We start from the raw sequence: 17250 nt of genomic DNA, 5'->3' as shown, positions 1-17250 counted from the left end.
AGCTTGACAACGTTAATTTTTTATGAGGACATAAATTCTACTTATTAAAGAGAAGGTTTGACGAATTAATATTAATATTAGCAGTTGTAATTATCATAATTCGATAGCTTGTGCGTATTATTTATGCTTTATTCATAGAAGTTACGTCGTCGTTTATTTTATCACGTTGTTCTTTGTCATATCTCTTCGCTGATTCAAACAACTCTACCGTAAGATTATTGGAATTATTTTCTCGTTTTTCATATTTTCTTTTAATGAACGTAAAGTACACGGTACTTTCTCTTTTTAATGCTATTTCATAATATACATATAACAAGCTCGATTATTCCATGCAAGGTTCAAGACCGAATCTCAAGATGTTGAAGCTCGTGTGATTCTAATACCTCTACCTTATACTACCTTGAAGGTTAACCATTTGCGAGGACAGTCGGGCGAATGATTTAATTAAAAAGCTTGAACGTAATATACGGAGACATTCTTTGTCTCGATTTACAATTTTCGAGATGTCGAAATCGACCGACGGAAAAAAAGGGAAAGAAGAAAGAAAGAAAGAACAGAGTGTCGTCTGGTTGGAGACGATTCCTGTGATCGTCTCGAGTTAGGTAAGAAATGGGCCAACGAGCGTGAAAGGAAACGGAAGAAAATTAACGAAAAACAGAAGGATGGCGAGGAGCAAAGTACCGAGAGCAGAAACGAAATCAGACATTGGGAAGGACGTGGAAAGTTGGGCAGAAATCAGGATGAAAAGAGGAAGGGACAAGTAGTGCGGATCGCGCGGCAGATAGCAGACGTAGAAAGTGAACGTGGCTGGCAGGACGCAAAGGGTAGATAATTAGACAAGAAACACAGACTCGTTCCCTTTCTCTCTCGTCACCTAGAGTTTCTTCCAGCCATTCCGACTTTCTCTTTTCGCTCGAGCCCGTATCCTCCTTAATTAAATATAAGCGCCGGCTTACCTCTGCTTCTCAAACCTTACCGCCTGAGTCCGTCGTTTCATCCCCGTTCCTCCACCATTCTCTTCCTATTTCTTCTTCTTCTTTCCTCTTCCTTCCTGTCCTTCTCTCCTGTTCCCAAAAGTACACCGTTAAGCCAACGTTTCTCGTTCGCGAGGTACTCTCGCGTGCGCGTATGTACTTTCAGTTGTTTGCACAAATTCAGCCCGTGTGCACGAACACGGTCCCGTACACCTCTGCAAACGCGTGTACGCGCGCAACGAAGGGTAACACTTAGGGAGGCGTAGAGTACACGCGTGCATATACACGTGCGAGTACATACGTGTACATACGTATGTATGTATATATATATACACGTATGTGAGATATACACAACGCGGTTCTATCGCCACGCAATTACGAGAGGAACCGAGCACGTTTGCGTAGGTCACACGCGGGACAGAGAGGTTCACCCGCTCTTCTCTCTCGCCTGGGCGACTAATACGCGAGACTGATGCGATGCTTGGCGATACGGCCGTGGGACAAGGAAGGGTTATAATCGTTTTAAACGATCGCGCCAGGCCTGATTAAGGATCGTCGATCCTCTTAGCGGTGCCGCCGATGGTGCGACCCGCGGGCTTACGGTGTTTAGGCGAAATTCCCAAGCCCTACGCTATTTAGTTTGTTTTATTATAAGATGTTTCCAGCCACGACACTGAGGTTCCTGAAAGCACGGTAATAAAGGATGATTTAAGAATTTTATTACAACGGTTGCTTCACGGAGAATATGGGGGATCATTGGATTTATTCTGTTCAAAGAAGATGATTTATCGTGTCGTCTTGATTTGTATGCATACTCTTCCAGTTTTCTACAGTTTTTATAAAATAATTGAATTTGTTAAAATTGTTTGTTGTAAAATCTTTATCACAGTGTCATACGAATAATGTAACATTTATTTAGTATGCATATTATCCATTTGTACGTTATACGTCTTACATGTGTGCTGGTGTGTGTTTTCCAATATATGAGAAACGTATTGATCCCGCACACAGATTTGTAAATATACAATGAGTACATAACGAATATATTATTGTAAAACGAAAAGATGTAAATTTACATTCGGATTTTATAATGTTTTTTTTTTTATTACTTCTAATAACAAACCTTCTACCATTAAAAGGACTTGTAGCGACGATGCATTTCGTCATATATGTCCCTTAGATTTTTAAATAAAAATGTAAGCTTACCTAGTTAAATTTCTGAAATTATCATGCTTAAAATCTTCATTATTCAGTATCATACTTAGACTCACACATGCATGGATATCGAAGCATGTAATTACGATTTATTACGCTTCGTAATATCGTCAAATTTTGTAGTTGACTCGGTAGTTACTAATATCTTATACTTACGAGGTGAAAATTTATACTCCTGACTATTACGGCTGACGTTATTTATCTTGAAATTATTGTGAAATGTACTATTGCTATAATTATTTTCAGATAATCTAGAATGAAACCTATTAGATATATTCTTATTCTCTGCGATACTATTCTGCATGTTAAGGTTTAGAGTGTAACCGTTGTTTGATTTACGACCGAAATTAATTGTATTATTCACAAACTTATTAGCAAATGCATTATCACTAGATGTCGTACGTTCTCTCTTCCAATTTAAAGTATAAGGCCATCTTTTCTCAAACGAAGATTCGTTTTTGTTTTCTTTACTGTGAAGAGGGTGCAGACGGCCTGCTGCTCCGAATCCTGGGAAGCCATTTCTCGTTTCCTGTAGTTGATGCTCCTCTTCTTGTCGACTCAACTTTTCTAAAATAAAATACAATAATTCCATAAAATTAGTCGCTTCTATTTCCGCATATTTTTTAACAAGCAGAACAATTTCCAAAATAATTTCTGGATTACCTGTCGACATTAGGGGTTCCAGAAAACTTTCAATAGATCTCCTGTTATTGTTCAAAGAATCAAATATCCTTCGTAATATTCTCTGATAAGCAGTTCTGTTCCGACCAGCCGCGTTCAAAACATTCGATACCGCAGAGTTCATCAAACTCGTATTCGTCGATCCGTCAGCAGGCACTACGTGTACCAAGTGTTTCTGTCCCATCTGATCAGTACCCAGAATCAACTTTGGTATCGATTGCTTCATCTTGCTCCCATTTTCCCTCGATCTGACATCTTTCGAAGATCCACTCACATTTTCCTTTAATGCAACACTCTTCGAGGATTCTCTTAAATTTTCCTTCGATTCAACATCCTTCGAAGATCCGTTCAAATTTTCTTTCTCGCTAGTAACCTTCAACTCTGGACGTTGTCTTTTGACATTTCTCAACTCATTCCTCTTCTCGCTATTTATTCCTGCATCATCCTTTTTCGGCATCGCGCTCGTGCTCTCCAAAGTCTCATCAACATCACTTTCATTACGTTTCTTAGAAACAATGTCGTCAGTCGAATTTCCAACAATACGTTTCTGAGGCAACGAATTTCTGTCAACGTACGACCAAAAGTTTCCAAATTTTCTCTGACCGGAGGAATCGTTTTCAACGGCGACGTAAGCAGCGCCGTCGCTATGATAGCTATGCTTATCGTTCATGTAAATATCCTGCTCGCCTTCTGACGTCACGTAGACGTACGTTTGCGGCCACAGACTCCTCGTATGATAGCTACCGTCTACCTGCGGCAAGATCGTCAGCTGAAGATCGTGTCTTGCGGCGCCGTGTGAAGAGGTCCTCTTGATTCTCCGCAGCACCCACTTGACCGTAGGGTGCGTGTGGTCGATACACACGCCGCATTCGACGCATCCTTGTTGACAGAACAGCCAGTGGCCGCTCGGCAGTTGGTAAACGTCGCCACGCGACAAGACGACGTTGGCCACGTCGTTCGAGACGATGGGAAATGGGCCGCCGTAAAATGGCGCCTCCAACAGACGTCTGTACAGCTGGTGGTTGCCTGATGACGGTGGCGAGATCGTCTTGAAAACGAACTCTCGCAGAATATACTCCCAATAGGACGACGTGTTAAATGATTGACTTGATGCAGAGGCGTGACGCTTTTCGGAATGATGTTTTGACTGCTCTGGATTTTGCTTTGACGGTGTTTGGATGGCTGCGAGGATTAGCGAGAGCTGTGAGAAAAATTATAGGTATTAAGGATAGTTGATTCGTAGATGATAAATTCTCGAAGATATGCAACTTTGATAGAGTAAATATCTAGTTTGAAGTTTGGATGGAATATCTAGAAGAATTGAATATTTTCTACATGAGGTATTTAGCAGAAAGGAATATTCTTTCAGGGTGATTGTATTTGGAAGCATCATTTTTCGGAAATGAAATATTTATGGGATCGAGTATTTTTCATAAAGTGTTTGGGAAAGTTGGATATTTTATTAGAATGTAGTATTCGCACAGAATTAATATTTTTATACTACATATCGTATTTATAAGAATTATTTTCTGAGAATGCAGTTTTTGGGAAGATTAAGTACCTTTTTAAGGAAAAGTACTTGGGAGAATTGGATATAGCTCAGAGATGAAGTAATTGGAAAAACTGAGAAACTTCGTGGTTTGTAAGTTTCGGAAAATTTCGGGAGTTTCATAGAAATAGGAAAAGGAATTGCACGTGGTTAGTAGAAAATGTAAAATAGAACGAATAATGATAAAATTGATAAAGGAGTAAGAATTTATAGGAAGAACTCAGGGTACTTCAAATGTAACGGCTATCGTTAATCAAAAACAGTGAAACCTAATATCCTTGTAGTTGAAATATCATTCCTAGAAAGAATATTTCACACAAGAAAAATATCAATTGAATTATTGATTTTTCACTCACCATCACCATTGAGACAAGGTTCCACTTTGTCGGATTCATGTTTCCCTCCCTCTAATCACGCTGACACTGGAAACGGAGCAAAAAGTGCAAAGTTAAAGAGAATTCATGATGCACAAGGGTCGGTGTAACGTGTCCAGCACCTGGTGGGCGACTGAATCATACAAAAATCATGACCAGTTTCTGATATTGAACATATGTTAGAGATTCTACTATGGATACCGAGCTACTGTCTAAGAAAACTGAGATTATCTTCGGTTAAACATTCGATTCGCTAATCGAACAATATTATTCAAACATACCGGTCAGGTCAGATTTATCGCGTGTAACTTAAGGATATGATGTGTCGAATATATTTAAAAGATTATACTTGTCAAAGACTATACTTGTCAAACAGTCGGCATTATTTTATTCGATGATATAAATATAAATGTAAAATAAATAAATTCTTTCTTAATGATGGAGGCAATAAGTTTTTCTGAATGTAAAAATGAAAATTTATTGTTAGCGAGTGTTTAGTTCAAATGATATATATTCACGAAAGAATGAAATAAAAAAGGAGAAAGGATATCTAGAAACGTCACTTATTCTTTTGAAAAATCAAACTTTTATTACTTTACTACCGAACGTGATATTGTTTTCGTCTTATTAATATCTCGATGAATTGTTCTCGTTTCACATAAATTTTCATTTTCAATTATTTTATACAATAAATATAAATTTAGTAGCTTGAAAAGAACGACATAATAGAGATTATAATGCTTGTTATAGCCACGATATAAACTTCGATTAATGTCGAAAGTTCTCGAAAGTTCCATAGAACAGCATACTGCCGATAAAACAGAATTAATCGTTTTCCGTATCAGCGATATAAATAGTGGCGATCGATGCACGCGTTGACCATATCGGATAGGTATTGCAAACGATCGACAATGTCATACGGTATGTCAGGTAAAATATGTACGTCGCGAACTAATCTGCGTTTTGATCGTGAATTTGTTTCTATTCCGCGATAGGGAACCACCTGTCACGTACGGTCAGATAAACGGTTTTACTATGCAAAGAATGGAACACGATGAATTATTGTTTCATTAATACGACACGCTGGTAACGCAACACATGACAGAAGTTATTGTGAACAGACGCGTTAATATTAAAAGCGAATGGTTGTTGCATTTTTCACGGTGACAAACGTTTCTTTGTTTTGGCTTTCTAGCACACCAGGCGTTCCACTTTTCGATGATGAATCGCATGGTCGGTACTTCAGGAAATTTTTAATACGAGAATAAATATTCTATGTATATAATCGATATTATAAGAAATACCAGAAAATAAAGTAACTAAAAGTCAAAGGAACTTTTTATTGTTTACTCTTTAATAGGAATTAATCACTATATCTTATAAAATATTTATTCGTCATCGTTGGTGTAACAAATTTTATGAAATATTTTAAGAATTCTTCTTAATCTAAAGAATGTTTTCTAATGTAGGAAAATGTTCGCAAACCATAGCTTAAAATTTCTTTAATTTTTATTAAAATTTATTTTGTCGATATTTCAGGCTAGAGTTTCAATTAAGGGGGATTTTATAATGGTTGCAAATTTTCGAATTTAAAATAAGAGGTGGAAATTTTGACTACAAGAGGGCGATACTTGTCGATAATACCCGTGGCGCTATCTTTAGTTCCTTCATGGAAGCTAAGGGTTGAAAGTATAAAGTCTCGAATATTTGTGATTTAACAAAGGTAAATGTGTCTACGTTAGTGTTTTATACGTTACACAAATTTATAAATTCGATATAATTATTAACATTACTATACTAAATAGTTTAGGATAAGATACGCATTTTTTGTTCCGCACTTTAAAGATTTGCAATTTTCTTTACCATTTCAGTATTCCTTCGAACGTTACCGATTCATCGTCAAATTATGTCACAGTTACAAACGAAAATAATTTCGGTGAAAGTAATACGAAATAAATTTACAACTCTTTTTCTGGATTGATTGAGGAATGGATATAAAGAAAAAAATAAATGGTAAAAAATGAAAGAATTAGATGAAAAGGAAATAAAAAGAAAAAAGTAAAAGTAGAGGGTTGTTAATATCTATGTTTGTCAAATTTCAGAGTTGCAACAGTGAATTGGCGTCTATCTAATTACAACTCTATGTTGCCATAATTCACTCACTCGTCTAAGTTTTAACTTTCTCTTTTCTCCTTATTCTACTAGAACTATTTACCATATATTGTAATAAATACCATTCGTATCTCATCTGTGTCCATGATACTACAGTCGAATAAAAGAATATCGATGACTTGCCAAAATGATATGTCTGCCTGACATTCGAGATACAGAATTGCAAGAAAGGTTACCGTAAAATCAGAAATTCTTATTATTATGTTTTCTTTTTTTTTTAAATAAACACTGGAAAATTGTGGAGTGAAGGAGAATGTCGGCAAAAGTCGCGAAATCGTCTACGTCACCTGCTGCCGCTAAGGAAGTGGACAGTCTGCAGGTTTCTTTACCGCAAATGTTGGATCTTGCATTGGGAACTCCGGAAGTAAAAAGAATTTATCCTCGATCTTTTACACAAATGGAAAACGATAATTCACGAAATGAGGTATAAGAAATACTTTAACGACAGGTACGTCGTTTTACGTTCGCGTCTAGGTTGGAGCGGTAAATTTAAATATCCTCCACAACTTCCTGCATATTTTACTGCATCGGATAAATTTAGGATCGACCAAGGTTGAGTATCGTGGCGACGATGCTAATCGAATCAAGGTAAAATAATGTGTGTATTGTATATGGTGGTTTTGCTTAATTTTTGGAAAATATAATAAAACTATAAATAGTGAAATTTAATAAAATGCAACAAAAGGTTAAATAATATGTATTTCTAGACGATGGTAAGTTCCCTAAAAGCAGGTCCCTCGCTTTACCTTCAAGAGTACAATATTATCGATGATTCCAGTGACGTGAAGCAACGAGTTCGTAGTACCGACGCTATAAGTGTGAAAGTGGATGTAGTCAGTGATGGTAAGAAGATATTCTGATAATTGTAAGCACTAGTTTTGATATTGTTATTTTTATATTAAATTAATGAAATAATTGTACATGCTTTCGTTATCGTAATAATTTCGTACTTTTCGTTATACAATCTGAGGCGAGGGAAAGACCTGCGAATGTTCCAGTTACAAAACGCGAAAAGTTTGAAAGCGAGTTAGGTATCTATCCAAGAAAATAGTGTTTTATAACAAAATAATATTTCGACAATACATACAAAATAAGATAGATATTGGAAGAACGTGGTTATATCAGTGAAATCCCAAGCAAACCTGCACAAGAATGCAAGGAAGAGAATATTAAAAAATTACCAAATTCAATTCAGTATTTTAAGGTTATTTCGAAGATTCAGCTATTGTTAATTAATACTAATAACAAATTATGTAGCCAAAGATGGAGCATCCAAAGACGCGGTGGATTTAAAAGAGACAACAGGTGTCAGAAAACAAGTTGGTCCTGGGAAAGAAGGCAAATGCGAAACTGTTATCTTTGTAGAACCGATTGTTGATGGTGCAACCCCCACAGCTTTAGGTTTCAAACGGCTCGAAAAAAATGTAATAAAAATTTATTTTCTACTTACCATATCACTCCATATGTTTTTGCTGCATATATATTTCTTGTTATTTATTTTCGTCGAGAAAAAAATATTAGGTGTACAATTATACGATAACATTCTAATTAAAATATTTATATAGGTTAACGAACTTCAACAACGGTTTCAAGCATTGGAAGAGTTAGCAACGACTCCAGAGCTTATCGAACGACTGAAAGGTAAAATCACTGATCCCCTGACCGACGTTTGGCAAATTATCAGCATTACCAAAAGATTGGACGCCAGTGAACAAGGTATTGATAAGGTATAACTTGATTGCTTCAATCGTTATTTAATCCGACAATGAGGAAATTTATCGATATCTCAATTTTCTATTATTTAGTCGTGAACTACTGCGTGCATACTCGTAATTTAATAGCGTTTAGAAACACATAAAAGACACAAAGCAGGGATGTCATAAACAATCCAGTAATGATTAATAATTTGTATTTTGGTAATATAGATCTTTCAATTTAAATGAAACTATTTAGTTTATATATATTTCTATATATTATATATATTATAGTCTACTTAACTTTCGATGTAACTGCGAAACTACAGAAAATACTCTGCTTCCAGTTGACAAAAATGGTACAAGATGTGATGAAGGGTGACACAACATTCGCAACGGAAGACACGTCGAAGCTCGAAGAAAGGCTAGTGAATTTAGAAAACGCTTTAAACAATTTGGATCACGTCATTCAGAATTTACAATTAATTTCTGACGATGGAGAGGTTGAGGCGATAAAAGACTCTGTAGTTGCTGAAACGACCGGGGAAGAAGAAGAAGAAGAAGCTCAGCTTGTACAGGAAGAAAAGCAACCCGTTAGACGAATTACATTAAGCGAAATTCTAGGCGAAATAGACTTAAGAAAAATGCACCAGGACGTGGGTAACTTGCAAATGGAAGTTAGCAAAATGAAAAATCAACTGACAGATTTGAACGAAAAGATTGACAAAACAAAAGCTGGTAATGAATCATAAGTATCGTAATTAAATAATTAGTTATAGGAAATCGATGAATCTTATTAATACTTACTATTTCTAATATTTTAACTGTCCCTATTGAAGTATTCTTTGATATGTTTACAGTCATTTTTTTAAATAATTTCTTAACCTATCTTTATTTTTAATTTAAACTTGGAATTGCGCTTAATTTAAGCCTAAGATCGAAGCTTGCAATCATTACACTATCCAAAGTTCACTATGATTGTTGAAATTTCTGTGATATTCTAGTCTATGTTTATTAACTTACTTTATAATTACATTCGATTTGTGAAAAGGAGAGAAAATATTTTTAAGAATTTAAGGGACATTTCTTTTAAAACATTCTGAGAATGAAGGAATTATTAGAATGATTAATTTAATTAAGGTATTTAAAAAAACTTATTCTGCAATTATTAGCAGTAACAAATGGAAAAGGGGAACAAAAACTTGATAAATATTAGATCTAATACATGAACGTCCACTAATATTAAATTACTGAAATTCATCATTTTCGGTTTCCAATAAAATTCGAATTTACAGGCTTTTAATAATCAATATTTGATATTAAAGTTGTATATCAATTAATTTCTCAGAGATAAATTATCGATTTTTATACGCGTTCATGTAGAACTGACCGAAGAGATAGAAGCGAAACAACTCACTACGCAAAGGGAAGGAAATCCGGTCGAAAGAACACAGAAGGAGGATACAGAGGATACAGAGGAAACAGAGGAAACAGAGGAAACGACGAAGGAAATAACAACATCACCTAAAGACACACCTGCAAAACTACGCACTCAGGTTGAAAATCCAAAGGAAATGATAGATTCAGAAGAATTGCAAGACATGAAAAAACGAATTTCAAAATTAGAAAAGGACGTGATTAGCATATCTGATAAGGTGGACAAAGTACAAGTGACTGGTGTCGCAGGCGCCACTAATATCGACAATTTAGTCTCCAAGTATAACGAGGTTCAAGCTGAAATGGAGAAATTGAACCAAACCGCGGATCGTCTGATCGATGATCGTGAAACTCGTGAAATGCATCTTAATGTTAGTATATCATTCATTGTATTTATATTCATTGTTATATTCATTCTATATCGTTCAATATATAATTAATCCCCCTCTTTATCATGAATTATTTAGTTAATACTTTTTCTCCTTGTTATTTTATTGTTTTCCCATTTCGTCATTCTATGCACATATTGTTTTACTCCTTATTTAGGCGCTATTAGAACAAGTGGAACTTTTGAAAACCATTAAAGCCGATAGAGAAGATCTCGAAGAAGCTCTTGCCGATAAAGCTGATGCTCAGGCGATACATAGAAAGGTCTGCACATCTATATTTACCAAAAAATCAGACGAAAATAAGTAGCAATCTTTCTGTGGTATTTACTCCTCAGGTTTCTTACGATCAATTCGATGCGGCTTGCGATGATCTCGCACACGGCCTCGAAGACGCGATCAGTAAATTGGGACAGCAAGAAGAGATCTGGCAACAAGCTCTGGATGAAGTGCAAAAAGAGATCGAGGGAAAAGTTGATAAAATGGAAATTTCTCCGCTGAAGGATTTCGTGAATCATCGATTGAAATCTCTTCAAGATAAGTTGAAGAGGGTGGCGGAAGCGAGACAAGATATCGAAGCTGCCGGAACCAAAAAAATGCTTAGGTAAAGTTACAGCAATCCTTCAACAGTATATGTATATTTATATTATTCTAAATTTTGTATCTCAAGTAATTGGGTTCATCGCGCAATATCCAATGATAATTAGGTAGACGCTCGATGAAATTTTGTGTGTGTTATTAGAGATGTTCAATGCATATCCTGCGACAAGGATGTGGTCATGAGAATGGATCCTCCCCACAAATTTAAAGTTGAAACATTACCATGCACCACAAGCATGAAGCCGTACCTGACCTATGAATTGGATCAGGTTAGAAAGCAACACAGAAGGTTACCTCATAGTAGAAATATGATTCAATTTGAAGCAGCCATGCAGGAGGAGGCAAAGAAGCAGAAGAGCGCAAGAGCGGACACGCTTGTAAAGACTCCTAGGTACGTAACTAATATTGAGATGTACATCTTTTTTTTAAAGATTCAGAACAATATATTCGCTTTAGACTTCTGAGCAAATTTAAAAGAAACGTTTAAATATAAAAAATTATACTTTTTAATCTCGGTACCGTTAAACGAGTTAAATTATCCTTTTTGTTAATTTATAAATTATCTTCGATTTTTGCTAAGTTGATGACGTCGGGGGAATAAATGCAATGATCCACTATTATTAGAGATTGACATGTTAACCAAGTCATTCTTTAATTAGAAACTTACATAATTATAGACGAAAATTAGTAAGGACAAACTAATTTCTATTGGATCGATCTTAGTCCTTGTAAGTAATTATTTATTTTCAATAAAAATAACACGAAGGATAAAAGGATAAGGAATCCACAAACTTAAAAATTATTACATTTAAATAATTGGAAATTCAAATGACGAATTAATACATTCTGTTCGATTAATGAGTTGAGCTTAGAAATCTTTAAAATAAATGAACGTTTAACTTTATTTATCTTATTAAATTATTATATGTTTCTAGCTAAAAAAGTACTAATTTTATTCGAGACATATGTCTAAATGTTAGAGATCATCTGTGCAATCGATACTGCGGTGGAAGTCATACGATTACCACTCCTCAGCAAAGAGTAATGCGAGTGGGCCATTTCCTCACTGAGTGGGGACCGGAAATAATTCAGCTGACGGAAGGGATGATAAAGGGAACGGACGGTAAGATGTATAAAGGTCGGCGAATGCCAGATAAAATCGATGTCTGCGGACCTGCATACTGCGACGAGCGTGGCGACGAACTTCGATCATCGGTAATTATTCGTTCTCCCCACGTATTTTTCAGCTTCGAAATTAACAAAGATAATTGTATTTCAGGATAGACAATCGATAACTACTATACCATCCTTGCGAAAGCCTGACAAGCAAACATCCACTATTTCAAGTACGTTGAACATGAACCAAATTTTTCTTGCTCTTTGTAATTACCTAAACACATATCATTTAATTAAACAAAAATATTGTTTGGAATTTTTTATGTTACTATCTAATTTTCTATTGTTTATTTTTATTTCATTATGAATTTTTGTAATAACGAAACAAACCAAAAATTGAAACGTACAATTTACATTACCACATAATTTTTGTACTTACAAAATCGCAAATCGGAAAGATTATATTACTTTGACTATTTTATAGAAACTTATTAGTACAATTTTAACAGGAAAACGATCGTCGAGGAGACAATCTCGAGAAATAACTAAAGAAGTGATAGAAGAGGTAAATAAATCGAAAAGCTTAAACGCAGAATTGAAATGATACGTAAATTGTTTATGTTCTATTCGTAGCTTGCAGAGACACCGAGAACAGAGACAGAAGATCAATCTGACAGATCTGCCAGTGTACCGTTGGATACAGTTGAACCTGCAAATCGTATTGTTCAATACATAGATGAAGAGGAACTGGGAGAACAAGACTAAATGAGATTCTAATTATTCACTGTGAAGTATTCTAAATATTTTTATGAAGTGCTTGTTGTAAGGTCTTGTTGTAAGTTCAGTGAATAATATAATACAATATATTACATAAACAGAAATATTATAAAATTAATCTAAAATTCATTATATTTATTTGCAATTTGTTATTATATGTTATTATATTTTTATTATTGAGAATATAAGTTTATTTTGATATCATCTTACTAAAATTACATTGCTAAGAGTACTTAAGAATAATTGAGGATCGACAGAACAAAGAAAAACCAGGAAGGTTATTTTATTAAATGTTTTATTATTAAGAGGGAATTTCGGAGTACACAAGACTATCTAGTGAAGTCGATTTGGAACATCGGTGGTCTGTCATGCTAAAACAAAAATACCGAATCGCACCACGCATCGCAGCGACCACACTAGATCGCTGTTTCGTTTATTGCACATCACACCGTTCGAATACCGTTTACATTAAGAGTGTACACAGCGCTCGAATCGTGTCTATATAATATCGGATTTTGTTTCCTGTTTCCCTTTTCCATTACTTCCGATCTGACGTTCGATTGCACCTTCTATAAACGACTATGCGCTAGTGTTTTCTGGTAATAGTAATAGAATATTTATGTATACGTATAATGATGTATACATTGGAGCTAAATGCTACTTCATATAAATTTCAAGGTACAGGAAGTATCTACAAGTTAGTATCTACCACATAATTTTTACGACTGCCTTGTTCTTACGTCACATTTTTTTTTGTTTTGTTCATTTTGGTGAATGGCGTTTTACTCTACGTTTCTCTAATACCTAACAATAATAAGATTACCATGGATACTCACTATGACCTTACTATTAAATCAACGGTATACACGGAACCATGACAGTAAGATCATTGACTTATAACGACACAATGCAATAAATAGAACGCCAAATAAATATATACGTACAGATAGATTATACTTTTTCCCATAATCATCCGTTAAGGGCGGGGGACAATATAATATTCTTAAATATTAACATGGATATGCATTATCGATTACAGTTAATAATACTGGCAGCTTAAAGTACAACGTGTATGCATTACACTCAACCTAATCAAAAGGATACGGTAGAGAGTGCCAAATACAACGTTGGTGAGGTGTCAACTTAACGTGAATAATTCTAAATAAATACGCTATGACTAGTATCACGTTTACGCGTGATTTCCACTGAAATCATAGGAATAGAACGTATCCATCTACAGCCAAACAATATCTACCGAAATTAGTTGAAACTCTACCGACTAAAATCTTTTTATGGCACTTGCCTACGTGTGATGTGGATTCTACGTTTCTTCTAAACGATGACAAATACGTAAAATATTTGGTTACATGCCATTTGGATTAGCCAAATGACCAACAGAAAACTCGCTCACAACCGTTTGCGAATCGAATCCTTACCTCGAAATAATTATTGTAACACCACGGACGTCTCTTCGTGTCGCGCCTAATTACGCATCGTTGCTGATTACCCAATTACAATAGCGACTTAATTAGTTACCATTATCGTTAATCGTTATTACTATTACGCTATCATTATCCATTATCAATAGTATTATTATCGTTATTATAATCGTACGTACGAGAATATTGCACACAGCGACCAACAGACATGGATAAAGGGAACTAAGTAACAGATCACAGGTGAAACTAGGCTATCTCTGTAACAAATTCATATCACATGAAAAAATATGTATCGGTTGCCTCCTCTCACAAAAATCTCCCAAAAATAAGAGACTGTCGGACGGATGACTCGAGTGACGAGCCATCGATTGTTCGGACTGGCTGACCTCGATCATCTTTATTCACTTCCATCTTTCTCGCCTTCTTTTTCTCACCGTACGCTTCTTTATCGGTCAACCCGGACGAAAAAATATTATCATTATCATCATGTTTCACGTCCATTCTCTTCTTCCTTTCTCGGTTTCGATTCGCAGTACATCAACGTAAAGTAACTGCCGATCAATTTACTTACTGTTCCTTATCAACGATAATGTGAATAACTAAACCCTGACTAAATGATTACACGATTAGCAGTAAACTTTGGCAATTGAACCGCGGCCACCTTGCGCCACACACGTTAATCGCGTTATTTCGTTCACCTTGTCCTTCCTCTTGCTCCTTGCTCGCACGAACGAAGACGCGACTTAACTCATTTCTTTGGCTTCCAGCTCCTTCGTAGAGGCCGACGTCGACCAACTACGCGTGTATCTAAATCTAAGTACGTATTACCTCACACCTCTCTAGATTATCAGCTTGTAGTACGACGATTCTGATCCCATCGATAGTTTCTTACACGAAACTCGTGGCTTCGCGAGCCACAAGCGCAAGGAACAACCATTTTCTAAAGCTCTTACGGTGCTTCCCCGAACTCTGTCTCATTTTTGCCATCGTACGACGACCCACCATTTTAGACCATTAAGATTCTCTACTTCGTCGATATCTTATACATAGTACATGCCACACGCGCTCTTTACACATTGAAATCATTCTGAAAATCCAGAGTTTTCCTCCTTATAATCTCCCACGAGTTTCTCGTTGTTCTCTACGTTACGCAACCATTTGTAAAAGCCGCTTCATCGATCAATCGAGTGAAAGGAATTGATCCATCTCGTGAAAATAAATTACACATATACGTACACACCTCTAACGAAGAGGTAGATTTGCGCGATGCGGTTTGGGGAAGACGAGACATTACACAGATATTGTAAAACATTCGCTATACATCTATTCCATCCGATTCTTCAACGTTCGTTTCCATATAAAAACGCTTTCCTTTTTAATGTTCGTTACGAAACAACGAAAGCTCGTCGCCAGGGTCGGAATAATATCGTCGAAACGTCGCAATTAATATCTTAGGTCAAGATTAATCCTTTTGTCGCGGCTAATAAAGCTACCGAACGACGCGGAAACAAACGTCGACGCGATCGTTAAGGGATTACGTAAACGAACAGGATTAACTTCAAGGTCGCTCGTTAACTCTACGGAAACTTTTCACTGATTATAAACTTTGTACTGTGTTATTCCCGTGAATGGTTTCGTCTATAACAATCGGTCGCTATTCTTTCATTTCCTCCCTCGATTCACCTCGGAAGCTCGGAAAAAATTGATCAGCCTCAAATTGCGAAAAAGCGAATCGCGGGATTAGAATGGAAATCTTCAGCGGAAGTACCAAGTGCCGTTATATGTGACTCTAGATTTTCCCGTAGAATATCGTTCTCCATGCACAACGTTCATCTTTCATTCGCTTCTCTCTTCTTTCTTATAAATAACTTTCGGAGTACTGTTCAGGTTTTGTGAGTATTCTTTGAAGGTAAAAGGGATATCAAAAATTGTTGGGGAGCGCCTTAAACGGCGCTACGATAGATGCGCTACAAAAGCTGAGCTATGACTGGATGCAGAAGACACATGTGCTCAGCACCGCGTATCGGAAGACGGTTCACGCTAAAATGACGAACCATTTCCGGTATGCTGTCGAATGGTTTACTGAACTGGCCCAGGATATACGCGTTCAGCTCCTCGTTCTTTTGGATACGCATATGCATGAAACCACGGGCGCTTCTGTAATTGTAAATATTTAAACGTTTAGATTTATTATTACGATAAATAAGCAAATTATACGTGCATTCAATATTAAATTCATTGCAATTCCCATTGAATTGAAAAGCAGGATGGTTATTATACTTAAAAAAGCGTTCTTTAAAATGATATTTACATTTTATGAGATTTCTTTCAGTTTTTTGATGTGTTGGAATTTTTTAATGTACGAAGAGTAAACTAAACTGACGTATGAACTGAAAAAACTACGAAGAAGATAGTTTTGTTTTAATTGCACAGTACACAGACTTCAACATTTTTTAATGTTGTAAAGTATACAAAGTATACTGAGATAAAGAAGATGGTAATAATATCTATTCTTTTTATTACAAGAAATTTACTTTCTCGTTTATCAAGTAAACTACTTGTTGGAAGAAGCGAAGCTTTTCCTGAAAAAATAAAATACCAACTGTGATACATCAACCTGATGTAACCTATATAACTTACTTTAACGATAAAGAGTAATCTTGTTTGGTGGATTCGCTGTTCCTCACCAAGTAACTTCCTTCTCTAAGAAGTCGTAGGACAGCTTCTGCCTCAATTCTCGTAATGGATCCATGGTACCATCTGTGAGCAGGAAGAAAAGAAATTTATATTAAACTATGAGAAACCAGAAATATGATGTTTAGGATCCAGAAACTTG

At 35.8% G+C, this 17250-nt stretch overlaps 3 protein-coding genes across 4 annotated transcripts in view; 1 reads left to right on the top strand and 2 right to left on the bottom strand.

The window, feature by feature from the left end:
- Positions 1-1868: 1868 nt before the first annotated feature.
- Positions 1869-4994, bottom strand: LOC139987298 (uncharacterized). Its single transcript, XM_072003404.1, has 3 exons — positions 4776-4994; positions 2853-4071; positions 1869-2756 (listed from the first exon to the last, which is right to left on the bottom strand). The coding sequence occupies exons 1-3, from the start codon at positions 4812-4814 to the stop codon at positions 2272-2274; spliced, it is 1743 nt and encodes a 580-aa protein (XP_071859505.1). The 5' UTR covers positions 4815-4994; the 3' UTR covers positions 1869-2271.
- Positions 4995-7602: 2608 nt separating this feature from the next.
- On the top strand, positions 7603-13130 carry LOC139987180 (glutamine-rich protein 2). 2 transcript variants are annotated; one of them, XM_072003136.1, is made up of 12 exons: positions 7603-7808; positions 8223-8389; positions 8531-8692; positions 9007-9397; positions 10043-10467; positions 10643-10747; positions 10821-11086; positions 11225-11473; positions 12063-12297; positions 12362-12428; positions 12708-12763; positions 12832-13130. In XM_072003136.1, the coding sequence occupies exons 1-12, from the start codon at positions 7676-7678 to the stop codon at positions 12961-12963; spliced, it is 2388 nt and encodes a 795-aa protein (XP_071859237.1). In that variant the 5' UTR covers positions 7603-7675; the 3' UTR covers positions 12964-13130. The 2 variants fall into 2 exon arrangements, with proteins under 2 accessions (XP_071859237.1, XP_071859247.1); XM_072003146.1 differs by lacking the exons at positions 7603-7808; positions 8223-8389 and having other exon boundaries at positions 8564-8681.
- A 123-nt stretch (positions 13131-13253) lies between these two features.
- Positions 13254-17250, bottom strand: part of Hwt (SH2 domain-containing adapter heavyweight) — a 251558-nt gene continuing 247561 nt past the window's right edge. The window contains exons 8-9 of the mRNA XM_072003057.1: positions 17055-17174; positions 13254-16571 (exon numbers count right to left, since the gene is read on the bottom strand). Of these exons, the coding sequence (XP_071859158.1) occupies positions 16382-16571; positions 17055-17174 (310 nt within the window). The 3' untranslated portion in view covers positions 13254-16381. The remainder of the gene's footprint in view (positions 16572-17054; positions 17175-17250) is intronic.

Source organism: Bombus fervidus, chromosome 1 (assembly GCF_041682495.2).
Source record: "Bombus fervidus isolate BK054 chromosome 1, iyBomFerv1, whole genome shotgun sequence".
NCBI classification, from domain to species: domain Eukaryota; kingdom Metazoa; phylum Arthropoda; class Insecta; order Hymenoptera; family Apidae; genus Bombus; species Bombus fervidus.
Note: the sequence above shows the minus strand (reverse complement) of the source record. Positions and strands in the feature narration are given on the sequence as shown.